The sequence below is a fragment of the Drosophila grimshawi genome, unplaced genomic scaffold (assembly GCF_018153295.1).
Source record: "Drosophila grimshawi isolate 15287-2541.00 unplaced genomic scaffold, ASM1815329v1 contig_80, whole genome shotgun sequence".
Taxonomy (NCBI): Eukaryota; Metazoa; Arthropoda; class Insecta; order Diptera; family Drosophilidae; genus Drosophila; species Drosophila grimshawi.
Window position 1 is genome coordinate 322501 of NW_025063639.1, and position 26307 is coordinate 348807.

Below are 26307 nucleotides of genomic sequence, written 5' to 3' on the forward strand. Positions count from 1 at the left end.
TTTTATTTGAAAATAATTATTTCAATCGTTTGTAAATTACACATTTTCTACACAATTGTCATTTATTTATTTATAAAATCATTTCTTTTAAGTAGTTGCATTTTAAAAATTTGTATATATACATAAAAGGCCGTGTCCTTATTACGAATTTTATTTCTACAAAATATTCAACCAAACCCAATAGCAGGCCAATATTTTTACGCTTAATTTTTTATAAATAAAATAAATTTTTTAACAACACATACATACATATATGAATCACAAATGCTATCGATATAATGTGTATAATTAGGTTTAACTACGTATATATATTTGAATATATATATATTTGAATATATATATATTTGAATATATATATATATATATATATATATATATATGTATATATATATATGATATGATATATTTAAATACCCAAAAATTTGTATTTGCCTTTGAATTCTGAATTAGTTCGACTGAACTACTAAATTGAATCCAATCGTTTGAGTCCGATTCGCTTAGTTCTTTTTTTTATCCTTTGATCGATATCCTTCCCAGAAGATAATAAAAAGAGCAAATGCATTTCTTGCAAGTCTCTAAAAAACAATTATGTAATTAATATACTATACCATATTAAATAATCGAATTGAAGCACACCAGAAATGTCATCGTAATTAATATGTGAATTTGACGAACAGTAATCGGATTTAAGCGAACATCGGACGCCTGATTTTAATGATCAGTGGACTTTAATGAATGTTAATCGGATTAATCGACCAATAATCGGACTTAAACGATCGAACGAATGAACTAAATACGTCATTCGTTCGCTCACACCTGAACTACTTCTTTAGAATGAACTTTAAAGTGCCGCTTGGCCAATTATACGTCAATGCAAAAAATTTGCAACTGTAATTAGCATAGTCAAAAATAATATATATATATATAATATAATATTTATCATGAAGAAGTCAAAAATGTGCAGATGTAATCGAGCTCGCTGCAATTAAAGATCGATTACAATGTAATTAACATTGGCTTAAAATCAACTAACAGATTAAAGAAGCTGCTTGCTACATAAACTAATTTTAACATACAATTTTAACATAGCCTTCTCATAATCATCTGTAAAACCAATTAATAAGCAAAATACTTTCAAAACAAAAACTATAAGGTTTATATGTTTCGTTCTATTAAAAATAATAAAACCACATGAGGAATATCAAAACAACAAATATTGAACAGAAATTTATAGTTTTTTTTAGCCGTTTTACTCGTACATATTTGAACTCATTCATGGTAATCCAAATACAACTAAAAAATAGATAAGCAATATTTGTATGAGCGGATACATACATATCTTAATTCATGTCTTAACTCATTAAAAGCCAAGGCTTTATAAATTGAATGAACATTTCTTCTTGGCAATATAGCTGGCTAAAAAGGGTCGATTTGTTGCAGACCAGTAGGTACAATGGCCGTGAATTGGCTAAAATAAGTTAATTCATAATGTGCAGTATGTTAACAGATACCACACATAAGAAAAAAGCATGTGTTGGGACTGATTTTTTGAGTTGCAACTTTATTTTTTAAATTGTAAAAATATTTTCATTTACCCTAAAACTTATTTTCGTTTTTTTTTAATTACATTTAAACATTTTATATATTTTAATACAATTTTTCTGTTTAGAATTTAGTTTACAATTCCTTTTAATTTTATTTTTGGACTGCAAAAAACGAATCGACCTGACTGATTTTCAAGAATTAGGTGTATGTGAGTATGTACAGTGTATATATATGTGTATATAGAATCTCTGTTAATGGCCAGTTCTGTCTTTGTTACCAACACCAACAAGTAATTCATCATTTATTTATGCATGATTCATGTACATATGTGTGTGTTTTGTAATACAATAAATGAGACTCAGGCTGCTCCGGTTGCTTAGGACATAGACTACACACAATACACACAAACAATGCAAGCACACACATACATCCATGCATTCACAATCGCCCTCTATTTGCAATGAATGGCCAGATTGAATTTACACACACACACGCTCATACAGACGCTCATCCATCGTTCCTGTCCTTATGCTTGGGATTTAAGACGCTGCAACAGAAAACAAAACAAAACAGAAAAAACACAAAAATAAAAACAGCAAAGGGCGATTCACATTTGAATCCATAAATTCATAAGCGAGCAAGAAGACAATGAGAAGGAGGACAAGGAGTAGTGAAAAAAGACAACTAGGAAGAGTAGAGTGAAAAGTAATAATAAAACGAATTAATTCACTGTAAATATATATATGTGTGTGTGTGTGTGTGTGTGTGAGTTGTGCAGCAGAAAGGACAAAAACAAAGACAAGCTATAATAAGAAAGGAAATACATTTCTTTGCCGTATTGTGTATAATATTAAAGGAATTGTTTTCGTTTGCCTCCTTTTTCTCAGAAACGGGTGCTACACACACACACACACACACACACGTACATACACACACACACACATACAATGTTAATACAATGCGATGACTGTGTAAGGGGGAACTGAAAGCGAAACAAGATGACAGACGGAAAGAAACAGACAGCAAGAGCTGCCAGATTGTTGGCAGAGCACCAAAGCGAGTAATGCGTTTTTATTCCGGCAACTACAACTACAACAAGATGGCAACAATGACAACAATAGGCTCGGTTCGTAGCGCAGCGAGTTTCCAGTTATAAACAGAACCACTACAAGCAAGCTTATGTGCGTGTGCGTGTGTATATGTGTGTTTGTTATGTGTAGATATGCTTGTGCATAATCCGCAAGCAGATGTTAGAGCTGCATTTTGGTTTAGTTTATTAATCGGTTGCTCACTGAGTTTTCAATATTATTTTTCGCTACTCTTGGCAACACTAGTAAAAGTGTTGTGTGGAGATAACCTTTTGTTAAGCAGCTGGTGAATATATTTTTATATATTTTATTTTTGAGGATATTTATTTAACTCATTTAGATCATTATTTTATTTATTTATATATTTATTGCTTATATATTTATTTTCTTTATTTATTTAATGGCGACTAATATAAAACTTAAATTAATAAAACTTTAATTTCTGGGCCACAAAAAACCCAATCAGACTAAAAAAAATAGAATAATTTAGTTAAGATCGTGCAAAAAAGTAAAATACGAGATAATGATAAAAATAAATGAATCTGAATCGATTAGATAACAAAAATGGATTATAATACTTACAATTGTTAGAGTATGGCTTTAAAGTTATAATATTATCTTGCTTTGCGTATGAACGTTCTCGTAAACGAGAACTCATATTCCAAATTTTAAGTATCCAGCTTTTCAAGTTCCTTAGATCGGCGTAATAATACAGACTGATCAACTCGACTGAATATATATACCTATTCTACCTGTTATACATTTTTGCATAATTTTATTACCAATTTTTAATGGGTTCAGTGTAAAAATATGCAGATCACATATAACTTCAAATAATTACGTGCTCAAAATACAAAATGCCAATCTTTTAATTATCAATGCCAAGCATTCTGATCTGATTTCAAGAATCAAGTATTCAGTATTTACGTACAGTATGTAGATTGATCAAAGAATGAATAGATATATAGCTATTATGGTTACATATATAAATCGAACTTACCGATTGAAAATGGTGATGCATTCACCCCATCACAACATTGTGTGCGCTAAAGAAAGCGAGAAATGAAACTATTAGAATAATGTAAAATATATGCATTTATTTTTGTTGAAAATTGTGTTAATTTATGAATTTAGAATATTCTCATTAAAATTTTGACTAGATGAGTTCGAGTAGTTGGTTTTTCGAGTAGTGAGTGCTGAGTTTGATTAGTTAGATTACTCAAACTCCCTAGTCTAATATTATTGTATATATTGTATTGTTTATAAATATCTGTTTAGTCTTATTTTTCATTATATAATTATAAGAAAGATTAAAGTCACCTTCTGATTTAATGGGTCAAAATGTATCAAAACAAAAGTGAAAGCGTTCTAGTCAAGCGTAATCGATAACATCGATAAATTCAAACTGGTAGCGGCTTTATATTTGAAACAATTTGAACACCAGTATGAGCAACTGTATTTAATGTATACATAATTAAATACACCAAAAATAAAAAATTAAAATGAATTTTAAATTTAAATTGAAAAATTCAAATACATATATATATTATAAAATATAAACAAATAAAAATTAAATTAATAATAAATCAAACTTCTGGGATTAAAAATATGCAGAAATCTTTTCAAAAAACATGCTAACCAAATTTGCCAATTTTAAGTACTTTTTGATGTTACCAACAATAATGAAAATATCTTTTATGTGGTAGATAGATTTAATTATAATGCTGTATAATACATAATGCAAAAATGTAACATATAATTTATGTCAAAGTTATTAAACAATAGACTAAAGAATATAGATCAGTAAGCACTCGTATCAGCACTTAAGTCGTGTTTCAGATTGAAAAAAGTTATCGATAATGAAAAGTTCCGCATTAAAAAAAAAGTGAAAATTTCTCCTTTTTTTGAGACGGTAAAACTAATTTCTAAACTGGATTTTGTGAAAACTAAGCTGTTCAAAATTGTCAAAATAATGAATTAAATATATTTTGATAGTAGATATCGACAAATCGAAATGTATACAGTAAATTTTGAAAGAAAAATAGTTTAAATTAAACGAAACGAAACGAAATATATTCTATATTTTTTCTGATCTGTAGAAAGCTTTAAATGTTTTTATATGCCCAATACACAACAGGATCAATCGATAAACCTGCACGAATACATTTATCTAATTAAAAATAAGCACGCTCCCTGAAGACGTTTTTTTTTGTTTTCTTTTTTTAATTTTTTTTCTGTAACCCTTTGCGCTGCTTGTGTGTTGGTTGCTTCAGAAAATAATTGAATATAATAACACATAATTAGAAACGAAGTTCTTAGCTTGCGGTTATACGTTGACCATATGGAATTTGGACATTTGGGCAAAGGTGTATAATAGCGTTGTGGCTAAGAACCTAAAAACCGAAAAAGCTAAAAAGGCCGAACTTTGCTCCACGCCGAACTGGAGTCCGGAGTCAGTCCGTGATTCAAGCCAAGCCGTGCGAAGCTTTAATCACATGTCTGAGTTTGGAGTTTCTGACTCAAATTTTGCTGTCTGCCCCGTTATCTGCCTAATTGCCATCAAATTAGAACCAGCTGGCTCTTAAAATTCGCTAATTTTCAACTCTTCACTGGTTCGAAACTCTTCTCTTTTTTATAAAACTCTTTTAGTTTTTTTTTGTCGTGTCTGTTCAAACCCGTCTGTTAATTTGTTGCTGTTTTATGTAAACACCTCAGTCAAAATGGAAATGACAATAGACTTTGCCTATCAATTAATAACATTTTAAGATCACAATATGTACCTAATGGATAAAATTCATATATTTAATGGTATTTGTTTTCAGATCGAATTTAAATTTCGCTCTCTGAGAAAAAGAGCATCGCTGATAGCTGAGCATGAACTGGTTGGATTTATCAACATATCGATATACACATGGTTTACATAAATGAGCACTAATATAACAGATTTTATGTAAAGCATCGAAAAATTGGCAAAATGTAAAGAAAGGAGACAAACAGACTAGTGAAATATATAAATAATAATGATCATATACTGCAGTCACTGCAATTTTTAAATTTAGTATTCTTATATATTGTATAAACTAATAAAATGCAGTTGACACTTTTTCCGTTTCTTCCCACTTGGGAGTTCCATTACGTTATGTTAAGTTAAGCTATGTTACGTTAAATACGTTCCTTTTGGCTTTAGTCAAAAGATCACGTTTCGTTAATCTATGTAATGTAGCTGTTATTATTAAAATAAGTAAATATTATATTATTTTTTTTAATGTGTCGATGGCCATTCGCTTTTTATTTCTTGTAATTTTATATTTCCTCATATGTCATTTAATAGCGTATACTAGTTTTAACACTCCCGCCATAAAGTGTGTCTTTTAACGGTTATGCAATTTGTGTAGTGAAATATATACAATGTAAGAGTGCTGCAGTCGAGTGAGCTCGACTATGGTATACCCTGAACCCAGTTGTTAAATATATTCTAGTTGAATTTGAAAGTGTCCCTTTCAAAGTTTTGCACCAAAATGTGAGCAGGTCTGCAAGTGCGCTCTGCGAAATATACGATAATCGATAATCGAAAAATGGAGGCAGGTATTGCTAAAATAAAGCAAACTTGATCTGCGCCTGGTATACGAAAACCTATATTCCAAATTTGAAGTCTCTAGCTCTTGTAGTCTCTGAGATCTGCGTGTTCATACAGACGGACGGACTGACATACATGACTATATCGACTCGGCTGTTGACCCTGAACAAGAATATATATACTTTATGTGGTCGGAGATGCTTCTTTCTGCCTGTTACATACATTTGCACAAAACCTCTCTCTCGCTCGCTTTTTTTTTCCTCGCATAGTGGAGTGTACAATTTGTAGTCCAGTGTACATTGGAAACCCCTTGCGTCGGTGCCTCGCTGGCTCCATTCCATTGTCGTTTATACGTTTATTTAACCCTTCTCAGCCACGCTTTTTTTTCTGTTTGTTTTTTTGTTGAGGGGCAATTAAATATTACGTTCACGTACGTGTCTCTATTTATACAAACATCCATACACACACACACATGCACACTTGTAGTCTGAAATAATTTGCGACCAAGTAAAAACAACATATGTACAACTGCGCTCAAAATAATAGTGCAGACATATATTTTAGCATATTTAAATTCTGAAGATAAGTAGCTGTAAAATTTATTGACAAAAAATATATTATTGCATGCATATTATTGATCAACTACCTAAGTTTAAACAAGATCGGATCGTGTACGTTACGATTGTGCGTATATATGTATGTATGTATGAATATTCACGTGTTTGTCGGCAGAGCGCACTTGCAGACCTGCTCACTTTTTGGTGCAACATTTTTAACAACTGGGTTCAGGGTAAATCATAGTCGACCTCATTCGATTGCAGCACTCTTACTAGTTTGTTCTTGCAGAATTAAATTTTTATTCATTGTGAAGAGTTCTCGATTTTCAGCAGTTAAATTTTTATTTGACGAGGCATATTTTAATTAAATTCTTTTAAATAATCAAATAAATTACTATTGTGTATTATATAAAATTATTATTAATTATACTAAAAATATTATTACCTTTATATAAAATTATATAAAAAAAAAATGATTGTGGCTGCTGAGAGAAATAAGATCAATATGAGAATATATTTTCAACCATAACTTGGGTCTTTCTTGATTAAATTTGAGCAGTTGATCAATAATATACATATGCATATTATATATTAATTAGAAGGTTCTGCCTTTAAATTTTTAGCACATATTGCTATCGGAAATTTAAATGTATCGATAATCGCAAATTGAGGCAGTTATCGATTAAATAAAGCAAACTTAATCTGCGCCTGGTATACGAGAACACATATTCCAAATTTAAAGTATCTAGCTCTTATAGTCTCTGAGATCTGCGTGTTCATACAAACAGACGGACGGACGGACGGACGGAAATATTTTGATACCATAAGTTATTTCCGCGGATAACAAGTACAAAAGAAGTACTGTCCAAGTTTGACTTTCATATTGAGGTAGATATAAGCTAATACTGTTCCTTCGAAATTTGGTAACCGTAGCTCTTAAAATACGAAGATGCGGGATTTTGGAAATTTCAGGGTGCGGGAGTGAGCGTGGCCGGAAAAATTATTTTAAAAAATTTTTCCCGGATTTTTGAAGTATGTTACCATATATATTGAAGTGTGTCTATATATCTTTCAGATTTTGTGACTCTAGCTTTCAATTTGTGGGAGATACAGTGAGGCAGAGGAGCCAGTGAGTGAGGGCGTGGCCATCCAATTTTTTATCGATCTCTTTGGCGATTTACCAGTAACATACTTTTAAAATTTAGGGACTCTAGCTTAGAAGTTGTGGAAGATATGCGCATTTCAGATTTCTATGACCGAAGTTCCTGGGGCCGGCGGGTGTGCGCATGGTAAAAATGTATATGCCACTCCTTGGAGGGAGCTACCAGCAAGTTACGTTCCAAGTTTAGTCACTGTATCTTTAAAATTTTAGGAGATATGCGGGTTTATCGATTTACACCCTCCGAAATATCGGCTTTGGCGATTATAGGCGCAGGCGTAGGCGTGGCCATAAACATTTATTATCAGTTCTTCAAGGCGGCTTCCAGTATTATAAATACAAAGTTTGACGGCTCTAACTTAAAAACTGAGGAAGATATATTCATTTAAAATTTGTAGGGGCGAGGGGCGGTGGGAGTTATGTGGCTTTATCGATATCCTATCCCCCTGGTGAACTTAGCACTCCAATTTTTACACGTTGTGGGCACAGACCAGTATGTGATCCAAGTTTCAAATCTCTATCTCTAAGGGTGTCGAAAACAGGTACGTTCGTACAGACGGACAGACAGACAGGCAGCATAACGGACGTGGCACATAACCAATATACTATGATACCTTTGTTATAAAAGTATAAAAAAGAAAAAAATTGAAGGGATTTATGCCAAGAGCTATGAAAATATTGAGTATGTGCATTGCGAGAAGCGGGCACTACTATTATTTTTACCGCAACTGTACATATCTATGTATATATTCAGTGGCTCTCAGTTCATTTCGGGCAGTGTCTAGCAAAAATTGTAATTGCCTGCCATAAATTAATTATACAATATTTTTCAAAAATTCCAAGGACCGATGGCAGGTACATATATTAACCACCATAATGAATATATGATCCCAATAAACTGGGGTTTTCCCACCGGCTGGGCCGGGTTATGTAAAAAAGTACCTTAATTTATGGTCACAGCGAATTTGGATCAGGGGCGTTATGGACACCTGGGTGCCATAAAACCCGGATTTTTTACGTCAGGTTGATTATTTTCGGAATAAGTAGACCAATCCTTCGTAGTCAGTTTAGTTATATCCTGCATATCGGGTGCAACCAGACAGCAAGGCCTATGGCTCCAAAACTGTCTCAATACGTGCAGGATGAAATGGGGAAAAAGTGCAGTGTGGAAACGGTGCGCCAGGTTCTGCGCAACCATGACTTCAATGCAAAAATAAAGGAACTAGGATGACGTTCGCCAAAACTCAATTGGACAAGGATTTGGAGATCTGGAACACAGCCATATTTGAAGATGAGTGCACATTCAACATTTTTGGCTCGGACAGAATTATGTGTGGCGACAGTCCAATACTGAGCTGAATCCCAAACACCAGGCTACAGTGAAGCACGGCGGAGGAATTGTCGTGGTATGGGCATGTATCTCGGCAGCCGGCGTCGGGAATTTGGTGTTTATTGAAACAACAATGTACAAGAAGTTGGGAATCCGACGTACAACGACCCGAAGCATAAGTTCGGAATAGTACAGTCCTGGATTATCTGGAACTGCCCCCACATGATAATTCCACAGGCCCAGTCTCCAGACTTAAATGTTATTTAAAATTTGTGGGCTCTGCTGGAAAATACCATACGGAATCACAGATCCGATCTCAAGAATGCTCTGCTGGATGAGTGGAGCAAAATCAGTCCAGAAACGATCCGGAAGCTGGTATCTTCCATTAATAATAGTAATAACTTCCCTATATTAAGGATATCTTATTAAGTATTAACATGCTTATTTAAGCTTTTATCCGCCAAATATGTTACTTTTCTAAGACTGTCCGAAATAAATTTTGACATGTATTTTGGATATGTTTTCAGTTTTTGACTAATTTTAGTTAATTAATTAACATTTTAATAAAAACTGAAGCTTCTTTTTCAAACGTGATATAACATAAAACAAATTGGCATTTAAACATTTTGCGTTTGTTTCTTTGTTTAAACTTTATAGTACTTTAAAATTTTTGCTAGACACTGCCCGAAATGAACTGTGAGCCACTGTATATATATATATATATACATATATATATATATATATATATATATATATATACATATATATATATATCAGTTTCAAGCTGCGTGGCATTTTGCGCATGATCATGTTGGGCATTAAACTAAACAACTGAACAACTGAACTCAACGAGTTCAATGCCCAAAAAAAAAAGACTGACAAGCGACATAATTTCGTGTCGCACAAAGAAAGGTGTTAAAAACTATTTCAAATGCATGACGAAACAACGCCAATCATCACAAACGGGCCAACAAATCACGTACAAGTGTATGTGTGTGTGTGTTTGTTTATAGAAGCTACTGGCCTCGCACACAGCAAACGTAAGCAGAAGCATCAGCAGGGGCATCAACAGAAGCATAACTAACAACGGAACATAACGCAACGCAATACGAATTTGACGATTGCCAGAGGAGAATTTGCCTAAGTGAGTAGTAGTGAAAGGACTTGAACTAATACATATCTACACATACATACGAATATTTACGTTTAAGAATTATTTGATAATAGCTGCTTTCAGATGCAGTAGCAAAGTTTCTCGGTTTTAGCATATCTAATTATTTAATTAATTACAAAAAATAATAATGTAATTCAATAAATTATATATTGAGCTCAAATTTAGCAAGCAAATGCAATAACAAAAAATAAATTAAGATTATTTCAATTTCAGCAAAATAAATTCACACAATTCGATAAATTCTAGTTGTTATCGAATTGCCATCAGCCAGCAGTGAGCGTTGCACGTTCAAACAGCATGACAGATGCGAAATGACAGAACTTGCTCAAAATTATTACCAAATCTTGTACAATTGATTAATATTGTAATTGCTGACATATTGATAATAATATTATAGCAACAGAATTCCTCGCCAATTTGAATCGATTGATATTAGAGAAATGGTCAACAAGGAAAGAAAAACTTGTGAAAGCTAATTACAAATGATATTTTATTATTTTCATTATCATATATATTTTTATTATTACGAAAAAAAAGCTTGCATGATTCTATTTATATTATTTTATTTTAGTATTTTATTTTTGTTTTTTATAATTATCATGTATATATAAAAAATGAAAGCAAACTTGCGAATACCTGTTACTAATTATATTTTTATTTTTATTATTATGTGATTATATATTATAATTATTTAATATAAAACGGAAAAATTTCGATAACTTATTACCAATTATATTTGTATAAAATAATACAAAAAAAATTGGTTAAAAAGGTTTAATAGATTTGCACATTTGTATGAAACATGCAGAAGGAAGCATCTCTGACGCCATAAAGTATATATATAAATTTGGAATATAGGTTTCGCATACCAGGCGCAGATCAAGTTTGCTTTTTTCATCGATAACTGCCTCCATTTTTCCGAATAAATTTCCGATAGCAATAAATGCTACAATTTTAAAGGCAAAATCTTCTACATTTACGTAGTATGGATCAACTGCCCAAATTTCATCAAGTTCGGATAAGAAACACGCAAGTTATAGTCGAAAATATATTCTCATATTGATCATTTTCGGCATGCATAAATATGCGACCGCATGTGTGAGAAAGAGATGTCATGATAATAGACGGGAGCGTCAATAGGTTTTTGTGTCTATTCTGCAAAGCCCTGCTAACTGTGACTAGCTATGTATGAATATTCACTTGTTTGTCGGCAAAGCACACTTGCAAACCTGCTCACATTTGGATGCAAAGCTTTATAGGGAAATTTGCAAATAATTTTTGAATATATTTAACAGCTGGGTTCAGGATATATCGTAGCCGAGCTCACTCGACTACAGCTTTTTACTTGTTTTTATTATATTATTATTAATAAAATGATAAATATATTAAATAAATACATTAAAATAATGAAATACGTAATACTTATGTATGATGGTATGGGATTTTTTAATAAATAAGATAAAAATAAAATAACAATGCGAGAGCAAAAGAAAGAAAATCTCATTGCATAAGAAATATATTTATTATATTTTTATTTATTTAATGTCAACTAAAGTCAAACACAAAAACAAAAAACAAATTTAAATTTACAGTTTAAATAAACAACTAAAAATATTTAAATACACGTACATATTATTGATCAGCGTATCGAGCTGAACTTAAAAGCTAGGGTATTTGTTGGGCGATACAAAAATTGTGGTGGTTATTGCGTCTCCTAATGAGCACACTGCAAAATAAATAGATGAAGGCAATGAATGAAACAAATTTTACCTGCGATCAATTGTGCGTGTGAGTATATGTATATGTGTGTGTGTTTCTATTTGTTTGTGTGCAACCAATACATGCCTTACTTTTGAAGGTGCATCAAAAATCAGGTGTATCAACAGCAGTGATTTCACATTTAATAGCTCTGCTCGCTCTGTGGTTATAAGATTTTATACAAATTATAAGTGGAAAGAATCTTAATAGTAATTATCTTTTGTTTCATATTTTGGTCGGTCTCTCTTCGTCTCGTCTCGTTTTCGTCTCCCTTCGACTTCGTCTCGTCTTCTGCTGCTTGGAAAAAACTTGTTTTTTCGACAATTTCTACGACAAAAGTGTGTGTGCTTGTATGTATGAGTGTGTGTTGAGGTGTGATTGCGGGTGATTCAAAAAAAAAACTGTAATTCGACGAAGATGACTCGGAAAGCAATTTCAACAATAAGAGCGGCGAGCGCAACGGATGTTGTCGAGACGCCTTTTCACTCATAATTAAAAGAGATTATTATTATTGCTGAAGGAGCTTAGACGTATGTATGTATATGTGTGTGTGTGTGTGAGTGTGTGTGTGTGTGTGAGGGTAACTCGACACATATAAAATAGGTAATACAGCTGCGGTCAACATAATAGAAGTGCTTCCTTCTTACAAATCCCTTAACTCTATATTTTCATAGCTCGCTTTTATAAATCCCTTCAAATCCCTGGACTATTTTTATTGTTATTTTTCTGTTTGAGGTTATATTATTTAAGCGTCGCAATTTTTCAGTGCTCAAAATGTATATTTGTGCTGCCGAAAGTAGTCGAAATATTTAAAACTGAATGAGTTTATTGAGTGTTTTTCATATAATATTTTTTTTATATAAGAAATAATACAGTAGTAATTTAATTGCTTATTTGAAAGCATTGCCTAAATATATAAATTGTTTATTGAAAATAAACAGCTACGAAAACTTCGCTATTATTCCACTACTTTTATAATGATTGACTTAAATAATTAATAATTCATAAATATAAATATATAACTAATTCATTTAGACTTAATTTTAAAGGTATGCCAACTTTTAATATATACTTATATTCAGTATTGAGTGCTTATGTGCTAATAAAATGATCATAATTTTTTATCATAAAATAACATTTATTTTGTGCATTTCTCACTACTATTATTTTGACCTCCGCTGTATGTATGTATGTTATTGGGGTATATATATATGTATTTGGGGTATAAAGGAATATTTAGGCCGAAGTAAGTGCCTACAATTTTTCTTTGGCTTCAACTAGAATTAAAACTGTAAATTAATGCTCATATACACATATACATACATGTATGTGTATAGCGCATATAATTACTTAAGTACATACATTTTTAAATATGAACGGGTATACAAAGCACACTCAAATAATGATTCACAAATTTGGTGAAATTAAATTTGTTTGGTGTATTTTAATGTGGCAATAGTTATGGGATAATTATTAGAACAATTATCATTAAATTGGCGAATCATTATCGTCTTCCTCTTCCAATTTGCTGCTCAGCCAAGCAATGCCACAGGTCACACACACGCATATGAATGCAGCCTATCCCTTTTTGTTCTCGTCGTCTCCGCTTCTGATTTCTCTTTCGCTGTGCACTTTTTAATTTCAATTATTTCCAGAATATGTATTTATATGTGTGCCTTTTGCATTTTGAATTTTACCTGTACCAGTAACTGCAGCTGTACCTGTACCTATATTTGTACCTGTAATAGTAATTGTACATTTTCTGTGCGTTTTAGGCAATGGTCGTGCTTCTTCTCCCTCGTATGTACACTCCGCGATCGTGTTTATGGTGCTAAAAACTGTACCAAGCCTAACGGGAACCTGCTTACGCATTTTATAACGGTGCTTCGTCTTCTTACACTGTATGATGCATTGGAATGAAAGTTCCGTTAATTTTTTCCCAAGATTTTTGGGTTTTCCCCTTTTTATGGCCAGTTTGGCTGCTAAATTCGAATAAAGGCAGTCACTTTCAAGCCCTTGGAAATGTAAGTAGTGCGTTATATGGATTTTCTTTGAATGGGATAATAAATGGGACAAATTATTTAAGGTTTTACACAAATAAATAGATTAGATGCTTACAAAAATTTGGAATGGGAATGGGAAATACACTCTCGCCTGAGGAAATAGATAAGATACTGAACTGAGCAACAGGAAAATATTAATTAAATTACGTCGATCGGCATTGATAATGTATTGAAATTATAAAAAAAAGGACAATATAAAATGCTAAAAAAAAAAACACCATCAAAAAATTAAAACACTGGCAAAAATCTGCAATCTTACGGACTGGGCTGGATAAAAATGCTTCGGCATCTAAAATTCTATTTAATTTAAGGTTACAAATATGGACACATTGTGTTCAACAAATTTTATCATGTAGCGATTGATTGGCTTGGAAGATAATGTGGTCAAAGCCAATTTTAAAGAGGGCACACCACATAGGCAGATTGAATGTTGCAAGAGAACACATGTCCTGGACTCCTAGCAACATGTGGTATTTTCTAATGAGAACAAACTTAATTTCGATGATTTAAGCAGTTTAAATTATATGAAGCTGTGACGGTGCTTCACTCATGATCTGGGCTGCATTCAATCATCAAAACAGGACCTGATTCGTAAAATTTCAGGGCGTCTGAGCTCGGAGGGTTATATAAAATTATTGGACGGAGTATCAGTTAATTTTGTGGAGCATCAACCACACCCAAATGCCTTATTCCAGCAGGATAATGATCCAATTCATGTGCCGCGAGCCTGTCGTGGGTGGTTTCGGGATAAGAATTAAGATAAAATAAGATCACCCGACCTGAATCCCATAGATAAGATGTGAAGACATCGAGTTTAAGTAGGTAATCGACAGTTTGCGACTGTTGAGCAGCTGCGAAGGCAGTCGTTAAGGAATGTTCCAAAATCCCACTATCTGAGTTCTAAAAAGTTGATGAATCGATGTCAAATCGAATTATTTTAGTTATAATCAAATACAGAGGCTGAGCAATTTATTTATTTGTTAAATCAATAAATTTAATTCTTTTTTATTTGACGTGGATCAAAAAAATTGTATTTTAATTCTATAATGAAAAATTCATTATAAAATATATTTTTTACGTTTTGTATTTTTTATGTCGACTGACTTGAGTTGAACTGAAATATATAAATTAAACAGTAAGTGAATAATCAAATTATCATATTAATCAATTAGTTACATAAATAACAGTCAAATACGATTAAAGCAATTAAAGAATACGAATACTAAAAAATTAATAGTGTGTCACTTATAAAACTAATAAAAAGCATGTCTTATTTTTAATTTAATTTCAATATTAATTTTTATTTTTTGTTTTTTTTTTTTATGTCTGGTTTTAGTTTACATCAATAATGATAATAGATGAAGGTGGATAGTATTCAAGGAAACTTATTCTGCACCCGTTAATGGCGGTATTGGCGAAAAGTGATCCCGTTGAGCTACAATAATTTATGTATTTATTTATTTAATGCCGATAAAATTAGTAAGTCAATTTAATTAAATTGAAAATTAAAAAAAAAATAAATTGGAAATATTTACAAGATTCGTGGCGGTATTTAAATGCAAAATGTTGCCAGAAAAAACCGAATCAGACTAAAATGATGATAATCGACGCGAGCGTCAATATGTTTTTGTGTGTGTGCTGCCACGTTACCACGTTACGATTGCGTGTACGTATATACATACAGTGTCTCGCAGTTCAACTGGAACAGCGCCTAGCAAAATATTTAAAGTGCTATAACTTTTAAACAAAACAATAAACGCAAAATGTTTAAATGCCAATTTGTTTTATGTTATATCACGTTTGAAAAGGAAGCTTCAGTTTTTATTAAAATATTAAATAATTAACTGATATTAGTCAAAAACTGAAAACATATCCAAAATACATGTCAAAGTTTTTTTGGAACAGTCATAGAAAAGTAACATATTAGGCGTATAAAAACTTAAATAAGGGTGTTAATACTTAGTATGATATCCTTTACCCCTAATAAAGTCCCTTAACCTATTATTCATGGAAGATACCAGCTTCCGGATCGTTTCTGGACTGATTTTGCTCCACTCATCCAGCAGAGCATTCTTGAGATCGGATCTGTGATTCCGTATGGTATTTTCCAGCAGAGCCCACAAATTTTAAATAACATTTAAGTCTGGAGACTGGGCCTGTGGAATTATCATGTGGGGGCAGTTCCAGATAATCCAGGACTGTACTATTCCGAACTTATGCTTCGGGTCGTTGTACGTCGGATTCCCAACTTCTTGTACATTGTTGTTTCAATAAACACCAAATTCCCGACGCCGGCTGCCGAGATACATGCCCATACCACGACAATTCCTCCGCCGTGCTTCACTGTAGCCTGGTGTTTGGGATTCAGCTCAGTATTGGACTGTCGCCACACATAATTCTGTCCGAGCCAAAAATGTTGAATGTGCACTCATCTTCAAATATGGCTGTGTTCCAGATCTCCAAATCCTTGTCCAATTGGGTTTTGGCGAACGTCATCCTAGTTCCTTTATGTTTGCATTGAAGTCATGGTTGCGCAGAACCTGGCGCACCGTTTCCACACTGCACTTTTTCCCCATTTCATCCTGCACGTATTGAGACAGTTTTGGAGCCATAGGCCTTGCTGTCTGGTTGCACCCGATATGCAGGATATAACTAAACTGACTACGAAGGATTGGTCTACTTATTCCGAAAATAATCAACCTGACGTAAAAAATCCGGGTTTTATGGCACCCAGGTGTCCATAACGCCCCTGATCCAAATTCGCTGTGACCATAAATTAAGGTACTTTTTTACATAACCCGACCTAGCCGGTGGGAAAACCCCAGTTTATGGGGGTCATATAGTCATTTAGGTAGTCAATATATGTACCTGCCATAGTTCTTTGGAATTTTTGAAAAATATTGAATAATTTGTTTATGGCAGGCAATTAACTTTTTTGCTAGGCGCTGTTCCAGTTGAACTGCGAGACACTGTATATGTATGTATGAATATTCACGTGATTGCGCTTGCAGACCTGTTCACCATTTTGGTTCAAAACTTTTAAATGGGAATTTTAAAATACAGCTAAAAATATCTAAAAACTGGGTTCTGGGTAAATCGTAGTCGGGCTTACTTGACTATAGTACACTTACCTGTTGTATATGCTATAATTTATATAAATGTTGTTTTAAGAACTCCATTTCATAGTAGAAAAATAATTAATAAATAAATACTACAATTAAAAGTAAGTAATAAAATAATTTTTTTTGCATAAGAATTGAGAAAAGATGTAATTTTGTATAGTGTATTTGTTCACATTGATCGGATTTTATAGTTTATTATTATTTTACATATTAATATATTGTTACTTTTAGGGGACTCTCTCTTTCTTTGAAATTATGTGAGAAGTAAGGAATATTGATTATAAACAAAATAACTAAATTAAATTAAAATTTAAAATTAAATTTCAATTATATGCGTGGATATTTATTTTTATATATCTGACTCCAACTCGCTGACATCCTTTTGACCCTGAGAAGAAAAAAGCGATGAGCTGAAGTCATTGGCTCATTATCTGGCGAGGTGAAATCACAAGAGAAAAAACAATTTACGCCAATTGGCATTTGTCAGCTGGCAGTTCGGCTCATCCCCACTACCCCCGCCCCCATCACGCCCTTGCTCATCAGCACTATTTGCTGACCAATGGCAAAGTTGCTGCGACAACTTCTTTGTGCACGGCACTTTTCCTTCTTCTTCTTCTTCGCATCCTCTCATTCGTTTGCCAGCATTGCCAATTAAACCCCAACATTTACATCGGGGGTGGCAACGCCACAGTTACAGTTACAACTACACTCACAGCAAGAGACAGCAAGAACAAAAACAACAGCAGCATCAGAGACTAATTAATACCCGCCCTCTCCCCTCCCCTTCCTTTCACGACCGCGCTCATCACTTTGAGCAGAGGCCGTTTGCAATTGGCTATCGTAAAATGTACAGACAAGTACATAAAGCGTGAAGGCTACGCTGTGATATTCTGACTAAAGCTAGCAGCAAGCTTTACGTAACGTAATAGCTTAACATAACTTGGTATTTTTAATTGAGCTAGAAACACCCATTACGTTACGTAGCTTAACATAAGAGAACGTAAAATCGTTAATCGAACTAGTTCGAGTTCTGCTATCAGCTATCAGCCTTCTGCTCAAATAAAAGTTCATAACTCTTGCCGAATCCATTTCCTATATACAAGTATGCGTTTGCTTACATTTATCTAATTGGAGAGGGACACGGTCACAGTTACATTAATTTATTTAGTGCTCCTATTGCAGCTGTAAAAAAATACTATTTATATATAAAATATATGTACAAATAATATTTCCTATCCGGTCATCTGCAATCTACGTATAAGAAAATAAATAAATATACCAAGCTTGATCAAGATTCCCATTGTTCGACTCCGCTGTTGATCCTGATCAAGAATATAACCGTAAATCTGTTAATGGTAAAGGTTTCACGATGTTTGCCCATCTTTGAAGTATTTGCAATGCATGTGGCAAACAGATCGATTCACAATACCATCTATATACCCATACCTCGCTATACGGCTATAAAATTATGTATGTATACATAAATAATATTGTTGATTTTTGGAGTCTGTTATTATTTTATGTGCAAATGTATGTACTTGTTATATATGTATTTTCGATTTAAATGAAATAAAATAAAAAGTGCATTTACAATGATTAACCCTGTTACATTGTTACATACTTAACAAATTTGGAACCGATCCCATTGAATTCGTATGAATTTGTATTTGAATAATTGATCCTGAAACGGCTTTTCGCATTACGGCTAAGTTTCGTGGAACGTATCTAGTTAGGCCGTAAAGTGAGGTATAGGTGTATATATAATAAAATAAGAATTTATATTGTAATTTTTTCCATATGTAACAGGACTTATTTATGTACATTTATTTAAAGTCTGTCGACACGTAAAATCATTTGGAGCTCGCAATTTGAGTCCGCTCTACAAAGATGACATGGATAATATTTGGCATGCCTCAGATAACTTTTCTTACTTGGAACGCATTCAATTTCTCCCTCTCCCTCTCTTTGCTGTTTGATCGTGCTCATAGCTGGCATTACGGTAATTTCTAAATTGTCTTTCATTTCGTTTTCATTTTGCTTACTTCAAATGCAACAGGCGTGGATTCGTTTTATTTTTATTTTTTCTTCGGCAAAAACGGCAGCTGACACGACGAAAAATTATGTGAATGTATAGGTATAAAGGTGTTTGTGTGTGTGAATGAGTTGCCACCCTTAAAGCAGGCGTTTGGACAACAACAACCAAAAAGAAGACGAAAAAAACCTTTATTGACCGTAAAGATAAAAGTGAGCACTTACGAGAAGGAGTAGGTGCTAAAACATATACACGTTCACACAGACACACGCACGCACACACACACAAAGGGAAAACAAACAAACTGTGGTCAAACATGCGATACGACCGACGACAACAAACTGAGACCTGCCCGTCCTAGTGATGACTGGAACAGAAAAGGGGGAGAGGGGGAAGTAGAGCAAAGCGCGTGTTGTAAAACTAACAAATTGTATCCGAGTCTCGTTTGCTGTAATCGAACAGCAGTCACACACACACACACACACACACACACACACACACACACATACAGTTGGGATCTAAATTTTAGTAGTGCCTCTACTCAATATTTTCATAGCTCATTTCATAATCCGGTTTATTTTATTAATATTACACATATTCATAATATTATATAATGGGATATTTGCATTGCATTTTTAATTTTCGTATGTTAAGCAGAAGGCATCTGATCTGATCGTATAAAATAAATATATCAAATATATTATTGATCAAAATACACAGCTGAGTCGACCTTAACAGCTACGGTATGCCCAGGTCTATAAATTTTAATAAAATTAAAATAGCCATTCGATTCATTGAACTATTTTACTCTTCGAAATATCTTCCGACCCCCCTTTTGTTATTTTATCTATTCCTTTTCTGTTTTGTATATGTTTGGGGTTTATTAAAACTGAACGAGTTTATTAAGAGCTCTTTTGCGATATAATATAATGTAATTTTAATATAATTAATAATCATTTTATAAAATAAAACAAATAATACAATATTAATTTACTTGCCTATTTAAAGTATAAATATTGCGTATCAAATATTGTGTATGATTTAAAACATTATTATGTTCTAAATAATAAACGTAGTAAAATATAACCACACATCATATCTAGTTTATACAAATATTATTTTGTCCCTGTTAAAACTGAGAAAGCTCCACTATTCCGCTACTATTATAATGATAAATTCCAATAAAAATTAATAAAATAAATATATTAAAATAATATATATAAAGCTTTTAATTTTATTGTTAATAATATAGTTATATCAATGCCAACTTTTAATGTTTATCAGCCATCAATATTGATTGCTTGTATTCAGATAAAAATAAAATCAGTTTTTCACTATATTTGAAGTTTTGCCTACAAATATTTGTGCTGTACTATCAGTTTGACCACAGCTGTATATATGCAATCACCTGCTGACCTGTTTTTTGTCCAGTTTCTTTTCGCAGATCGTCACAAAAACAGTCAATTGGTCACCAAATGCGCAAAAAAAAAAGAAAAGGCTATAGTGCTCTGGTCGAGTGAGCTCGACTACGATATACCCTGAACCCAGTTGTTAAATATATTTTAGTGTTATTAGAAAATTTCCACTTACAAATTTTTGCACTAAGTGCACTGTCTGCAAGTGCGCTCTGCCGACAAACAAGTGAATATTCATGCATACACACATATATATGTACGCAAATACGGAAATTTAAATGTATCATTAATGGAGGCAGGTATTGCTAAAATAAAGCAAACTTGATCTGCGCCTGGTATACGAAAACCTATATTCCAAATTTGAAGTCTCTAGCTCTTGTAGTCTCTGAGATCTGCGTGTTCATACAGACGGACGGACTGACATACATGACTATATCGGCTTGGCTGTTGACCCTGAACAAGAATATATATACTTTATGTGGTCGGAGATGTTTCCTTCTGCATGGTTTTTTTTTTATCAGTTTCGTTTTTTGAAACACAAACAAAGGTAAAAGATTACAATTTGTAAATAATAATTATATTAAGAAGCGCAACTTGTATGGCAATTTGTAGCCTATTCAAAAATACAGTTATTTTCTTTTTGGTTTTATAGACTGGACTTCTATATGATATAACTTCAATGTTTTTAAATGAAATTATATTAAGAGTGAACAATTAAATAAACATTAAATAAATATATCAAAATAAATAATTTATCTGGGCGCATTAAAATTTTAACCAATTTAAAGTATTGGGGGAACCAAGAAAAAACACAATCAGACTAAGGATTATTTTGAGGTATGTAGCTTATTAAGTAAAGTGCAACATTTTAAAGAGAGAGAAAGAGATCGGTACATTATTTCCTAATTAAACGAAGAGAAGGAAAGAAAGAAAGGAAAATAAATATTTCACACATCTTATAAAATAATGATTTAAAGTAAACAAAAGCACATTTCGAATGTCAAGTTTCCAAGGAGATCTGTATAAAATTATAATTAAGTTAGGTATAGAATTTAAGAAATACAAATTTTAAATAAAATATAAGATTCAAATTTAAAATGCAAATTAAATAATGCCAAGAGTATTGTTGAAAATATGTAAAAGATCAATACAACATTCCGATTACTAATTTTAATAACAGAAAATATCGATACTGCGCTCGATACCTTAACTTAAGAATACATTGAATAAAATTTTCTTAGTCTAACCGCCAAACCTAGTGCATCATTTTTTGCCGCTTTAAAAACCCAACAGGTTATGGGCCCAGGCATAAAAGAAAAAGTTGAATGAAACTAAGGTTACGCTGAAAAGCCGCGTTTAAGGTCGAGTGACATTTTTTCATTAGAATTGCATAATTTTGTATTGCTGTTTGCATTACCACTAAAGTTTTCTGTGTGAGAACAAGTACGAGCGAAAAATGAGTGCGCTGTAGAATATAGACAAGTTGGACGAAACAAATTATGATGAATATGCTAATTCACTTCGGGAGCTATGAAATGCCCAAGTTCAGACAAGACGAGTGAATATAGTCAGTGGATATCAAAAAACGAAAAGGCTTTAGCGGTGATTACTCTCTCAATAAGAGGTTCTGAGATTGGTCACATTAAGAAATGTGAATCGGCGTCGAGTGCGTGGATAACCCTAAAGGCAGTGCATCAGCCCACCGGTCCCGTGAGAAAGGTCACATTGTTCAAGAGATTACTCTTCATGCGGATGAGCGAGAATGAGAACATGCAAATATATATTGCAAATTTTGTGAACACCGTGGAGCAGTTAACAGAGATTGGCATTGTGCTGCAAGAGGAAATATATGTTATTTTACTCTTGGCAAGTTTACCTAAATCATATGAAAATTTGGTTGTAGCATTGGAATCACGTGATGAATTACCAAAGTTTAGTACTTTGAAGGATAAATTGATCGAAGAGTGTGATAGACGCAAGAGCGAAGCACATACTCTCTATATGTGAACGAAAATAATGCACAGGCATTTTTAAGCAAAGCACACTACCCTAAAGAGAGTGCAAGAAAGACAGACAAAGTAGGCAAGAACCGAAACAAAAAAATTAAGTGTTACAATTGCGGTAAAATTGGCCACATTTCTGCAGAATGTAGGTCCAACGCGAACGAATGTCATGTAAAAGGAAGAGACGAAAAATCATTCTTTACGTTGCTAAGTGCAAAAAACGGCGAACGACTGCTTGATAAGTCAGCGTGGTGCTTAGATAGTGGCTATGAGCTGTGGCTCATATGTGCGCAAATCAAAATATGTTTAATTCGTTTGAACAATTCACTGATACAGTATACTCGTACAGTCACAGAAAAATCACTAGAAGTAGTCGGACGAGGAGTCGTCATGATTAAAACGGAATCGTCAACAGTAAAACTTACAAACGTTCTTTATGTGCCACAACTACAATGCAACTTTATTTCGGTGAGCAGAGCAGTAAAAGGAGGCTGCACTGTAAACTTTAAAAACAATCGTGCGTGTGTATGTGACGAAAGCGGTAAAACTCTGATTATTGCGAATCATAGAAGCAATTTATTTCTGTGTGAAACAACCAAAACAATAAATACAGTGTTCCTAAGTGGAAATGGCAAAAGTGGCAGTGAGGACATTATAAAATGGCATAAGAGATATGGACATCTGAACATGCAAAGCCTCAAGAGTTAAATAATATGAAATTGGTGCGTGGAGTGAACTTCAACAGCACAAGCGAATTTGACTGTAAGATATGCCTACAGAGTAAGTGTTTCGCGAAGCCATTTAATATGTCGGTCAGCAAAAGTGAGGACGTGCTAAACCTCATACATAGTGATGTTTGCGGCCCTATAAACATATGTTCAAACGAAGGATCACGTTACTTTGTTACAATGATTGATGATAAATCGCGATATGTTCACGTATATTTTATCAAAAATAAATCAGAAGTTCTAAATGTGTTTAAGAACTATAAGAACATGGTGGAATGCCAAACGGGAAAACGGATCAAAGTACTCGGCAGTGACAATGGCAGAGAATATGTAAACGAGTTTGACCTATTTCTGAAACAAAATGGGATCGTCCGTCAATTGAGTGTGCCTCACACACCCCAGCAAAATGGAGTTGCAGAAAGGATGAATCGTACCCTCGTGGAGATGGCGCGATGTATGCTGTTAGAGGCCAAACTTAAAGAAAGTTTCTGGGCAGAAGCTGTACATACGGCAACTTATCTACGGAATAGATCGTCTACAAAAGCTGTGCTCCAGAGTACGCCATATGAGTTATGGACCGGGCGGAAGCCATCAGTTGGCCACCTTAGTACATTTGAGTGCTTGGCGATAGGGTTCTTGTCCAACGCACAGAATCGGAAATTCAGACCGAAGTGTATAGAATACATACTGGTTGGATATACAGATCAAGCTAAAGCATATCGCCTTTTGTTGAGTCAACAACAGAATCAAGTGCAGTTGATATACCCACGTTACCCAATTTTAATTGCAGCAAGGTAATTACAGAAGTGCAGTCCAACAGAAGCAGCAGCAGAGCCCGCAACAGAGCCCGCAGCAGAGCCAGCAGCAGTGCCAGTAGCAAAGGCACCGGCGAAGATAACGGTAACACCGATACCAATAAAAGAGATATCAGCAAGAAAAGTAACCGACTGGAAAGAACCAGTGGGCACGGATGGCGAAGACCAGACAACGAGAGGCACGAGCTGATCTTGTGAGCAGTGATGCCGTCATAACACCAGAAACTGTGGAATCAGCATTGGAAAGTCCACAGGCGATCGAATGGCAAAAGGCCATGGCACAAGAATTCGGAGCACTGAAAGTGAATGGAACTTGGGAACCAGCCGAATTACCATCCAATCATAAGGCGATTGGATGCAGATGGGTCTTCGCACTAAAACGTGACAAAAATGGCACCATAGAACGATACAAGGATAGGCTAGTAGCAAAGGGAAAGTAGCCAGAAACACGGAGTGAACTACGGCGAAACGTTTTCGCCAGTAGTGTGATATGCAACAATAAGGATGGTGTTGGCCACAGCAGCTGAACTGGAGATACATGTGCACCAACTTGATGTATCCACGGCATACCTAAATGGAGAATTGCAGGAGGATGTTTTCATGAAGCAACCCCGTATGTTTGAAGAACAAGGAGTGTCTGTTCTTAAACTTCGAAAGTCCTTATATTGGCTAAAACAGTCTGGACGGATGTGGAACAAAAAGCTGAAGCGAGCTGTGTGTATATACCATGCATACACAAAACAACATAAACATAATCGCAGTATATGTGGATGATATGATGATATGTTCATCAGATATTGGTGAGTTGGCCATTATAAAAGAAAGTATATCTCGAATTTTCCAGGTGGTTGACAAGGGCCCAATACACCATTTCCTTGGTATGGAAATCAATAGGCAGGACATAATAGGGGCGACAACGATCACCAGCAGTAGCATGTGTTGCAGCTGCTTAAGAAGTTTCGCGTGGAAGCGTGTCGGCCAGCATCAGCAACCGCCAAACCTAGTGCATCACTTTTTGCCGCTTTAAAAACCCAACAAGTATTTTAATGTAGTAAATATAAAATAAATAAAAAATAAAATAAATTTAAAGGAAAGTTAATAAATTAAAATTTCAAATTAAATGATATAAAATAAAAGTGTTTAGGTCAATTAATATTTAAAATTAAAAATTTAATACAACGACAAATTTATAAGTAAATAATGAAAATACTCTTTAAAAAATACATATTTGAAATAATTCAAAATTAAATGATTTCAAACCAAACCGTCTACCAACTACAAATTTAAACTAAATGAAATTACATTTAAAAAAAAGAAAAATTTACTTTAGTTTTAAATGAAAAATATAATAAAATAAAATAAAGGATAAGTACATAAATAATGTCAAGATGCTACGATAACTACAATTTTGAAATTCAAGCTGAGATTAAATAAATAATAAGATAAAATAAAATAATGCCCAGATTGATATTATTACTATAAAAACACCATAAATATATATATATAATTATATATAAATATAAATATATTATATATATTAGATAGAGTACTCTAAAAATGCCGTGCCATTAAAATAAATGGTGTGGTGTATGCTTGATGGAGATACATATCTACGTATGTGTCTGTGTACATGTAATAGTAGTAGTAGCATTGCACATGATTGTTACAAGCCACAGACTCAACTCAACTCAAGTCAAGTCAACTTAAGTCAAGTGGGTGGAGCCGAGTTGAAAATGAGACTGAGACTTTGACTGTGGGCTGCGCAATTGCTTCAGTTGCCTGCACCAATTAAGCGCGGCGGGCAAACTTAATTAAAGCAGCAAACAAAAGGGGAGTTGGTGAGTTGGGGGAGATGTGGGGTGTGGGGAGAAGGGGCGCGGGCGCACAAACGACCAATCAAAAGATGCGAAATGTGAGAAACATTTACAAGTGTGTGTGTGA

The 26307-nt window shown here is 33.6% G+C and overlaps 1 protein-coding gene across 1 annotated transcript in view; it reads right to left on the reverse strand.

The window, feature by feature from the left end:
* Positions 1-26307, reverse strand: part of LOC116806075 (zinc finger protein 2-like) — a gene marked incomplete at its 3' end in the record, with an annotated part of 46552 nt that overhangs the window by 11601 nt on the left and 8644 nt on the right. The window contains exon 2 of the mRNA XM_032742051.2: positions 3634-3679. Within this exon, the coding sequence (XP_032597942.2) occupies positions 3634-3654 (21 nt within the window). The remainder of the gene's footprint in view (positions 1-3633; positions 3680-26307) is intronic.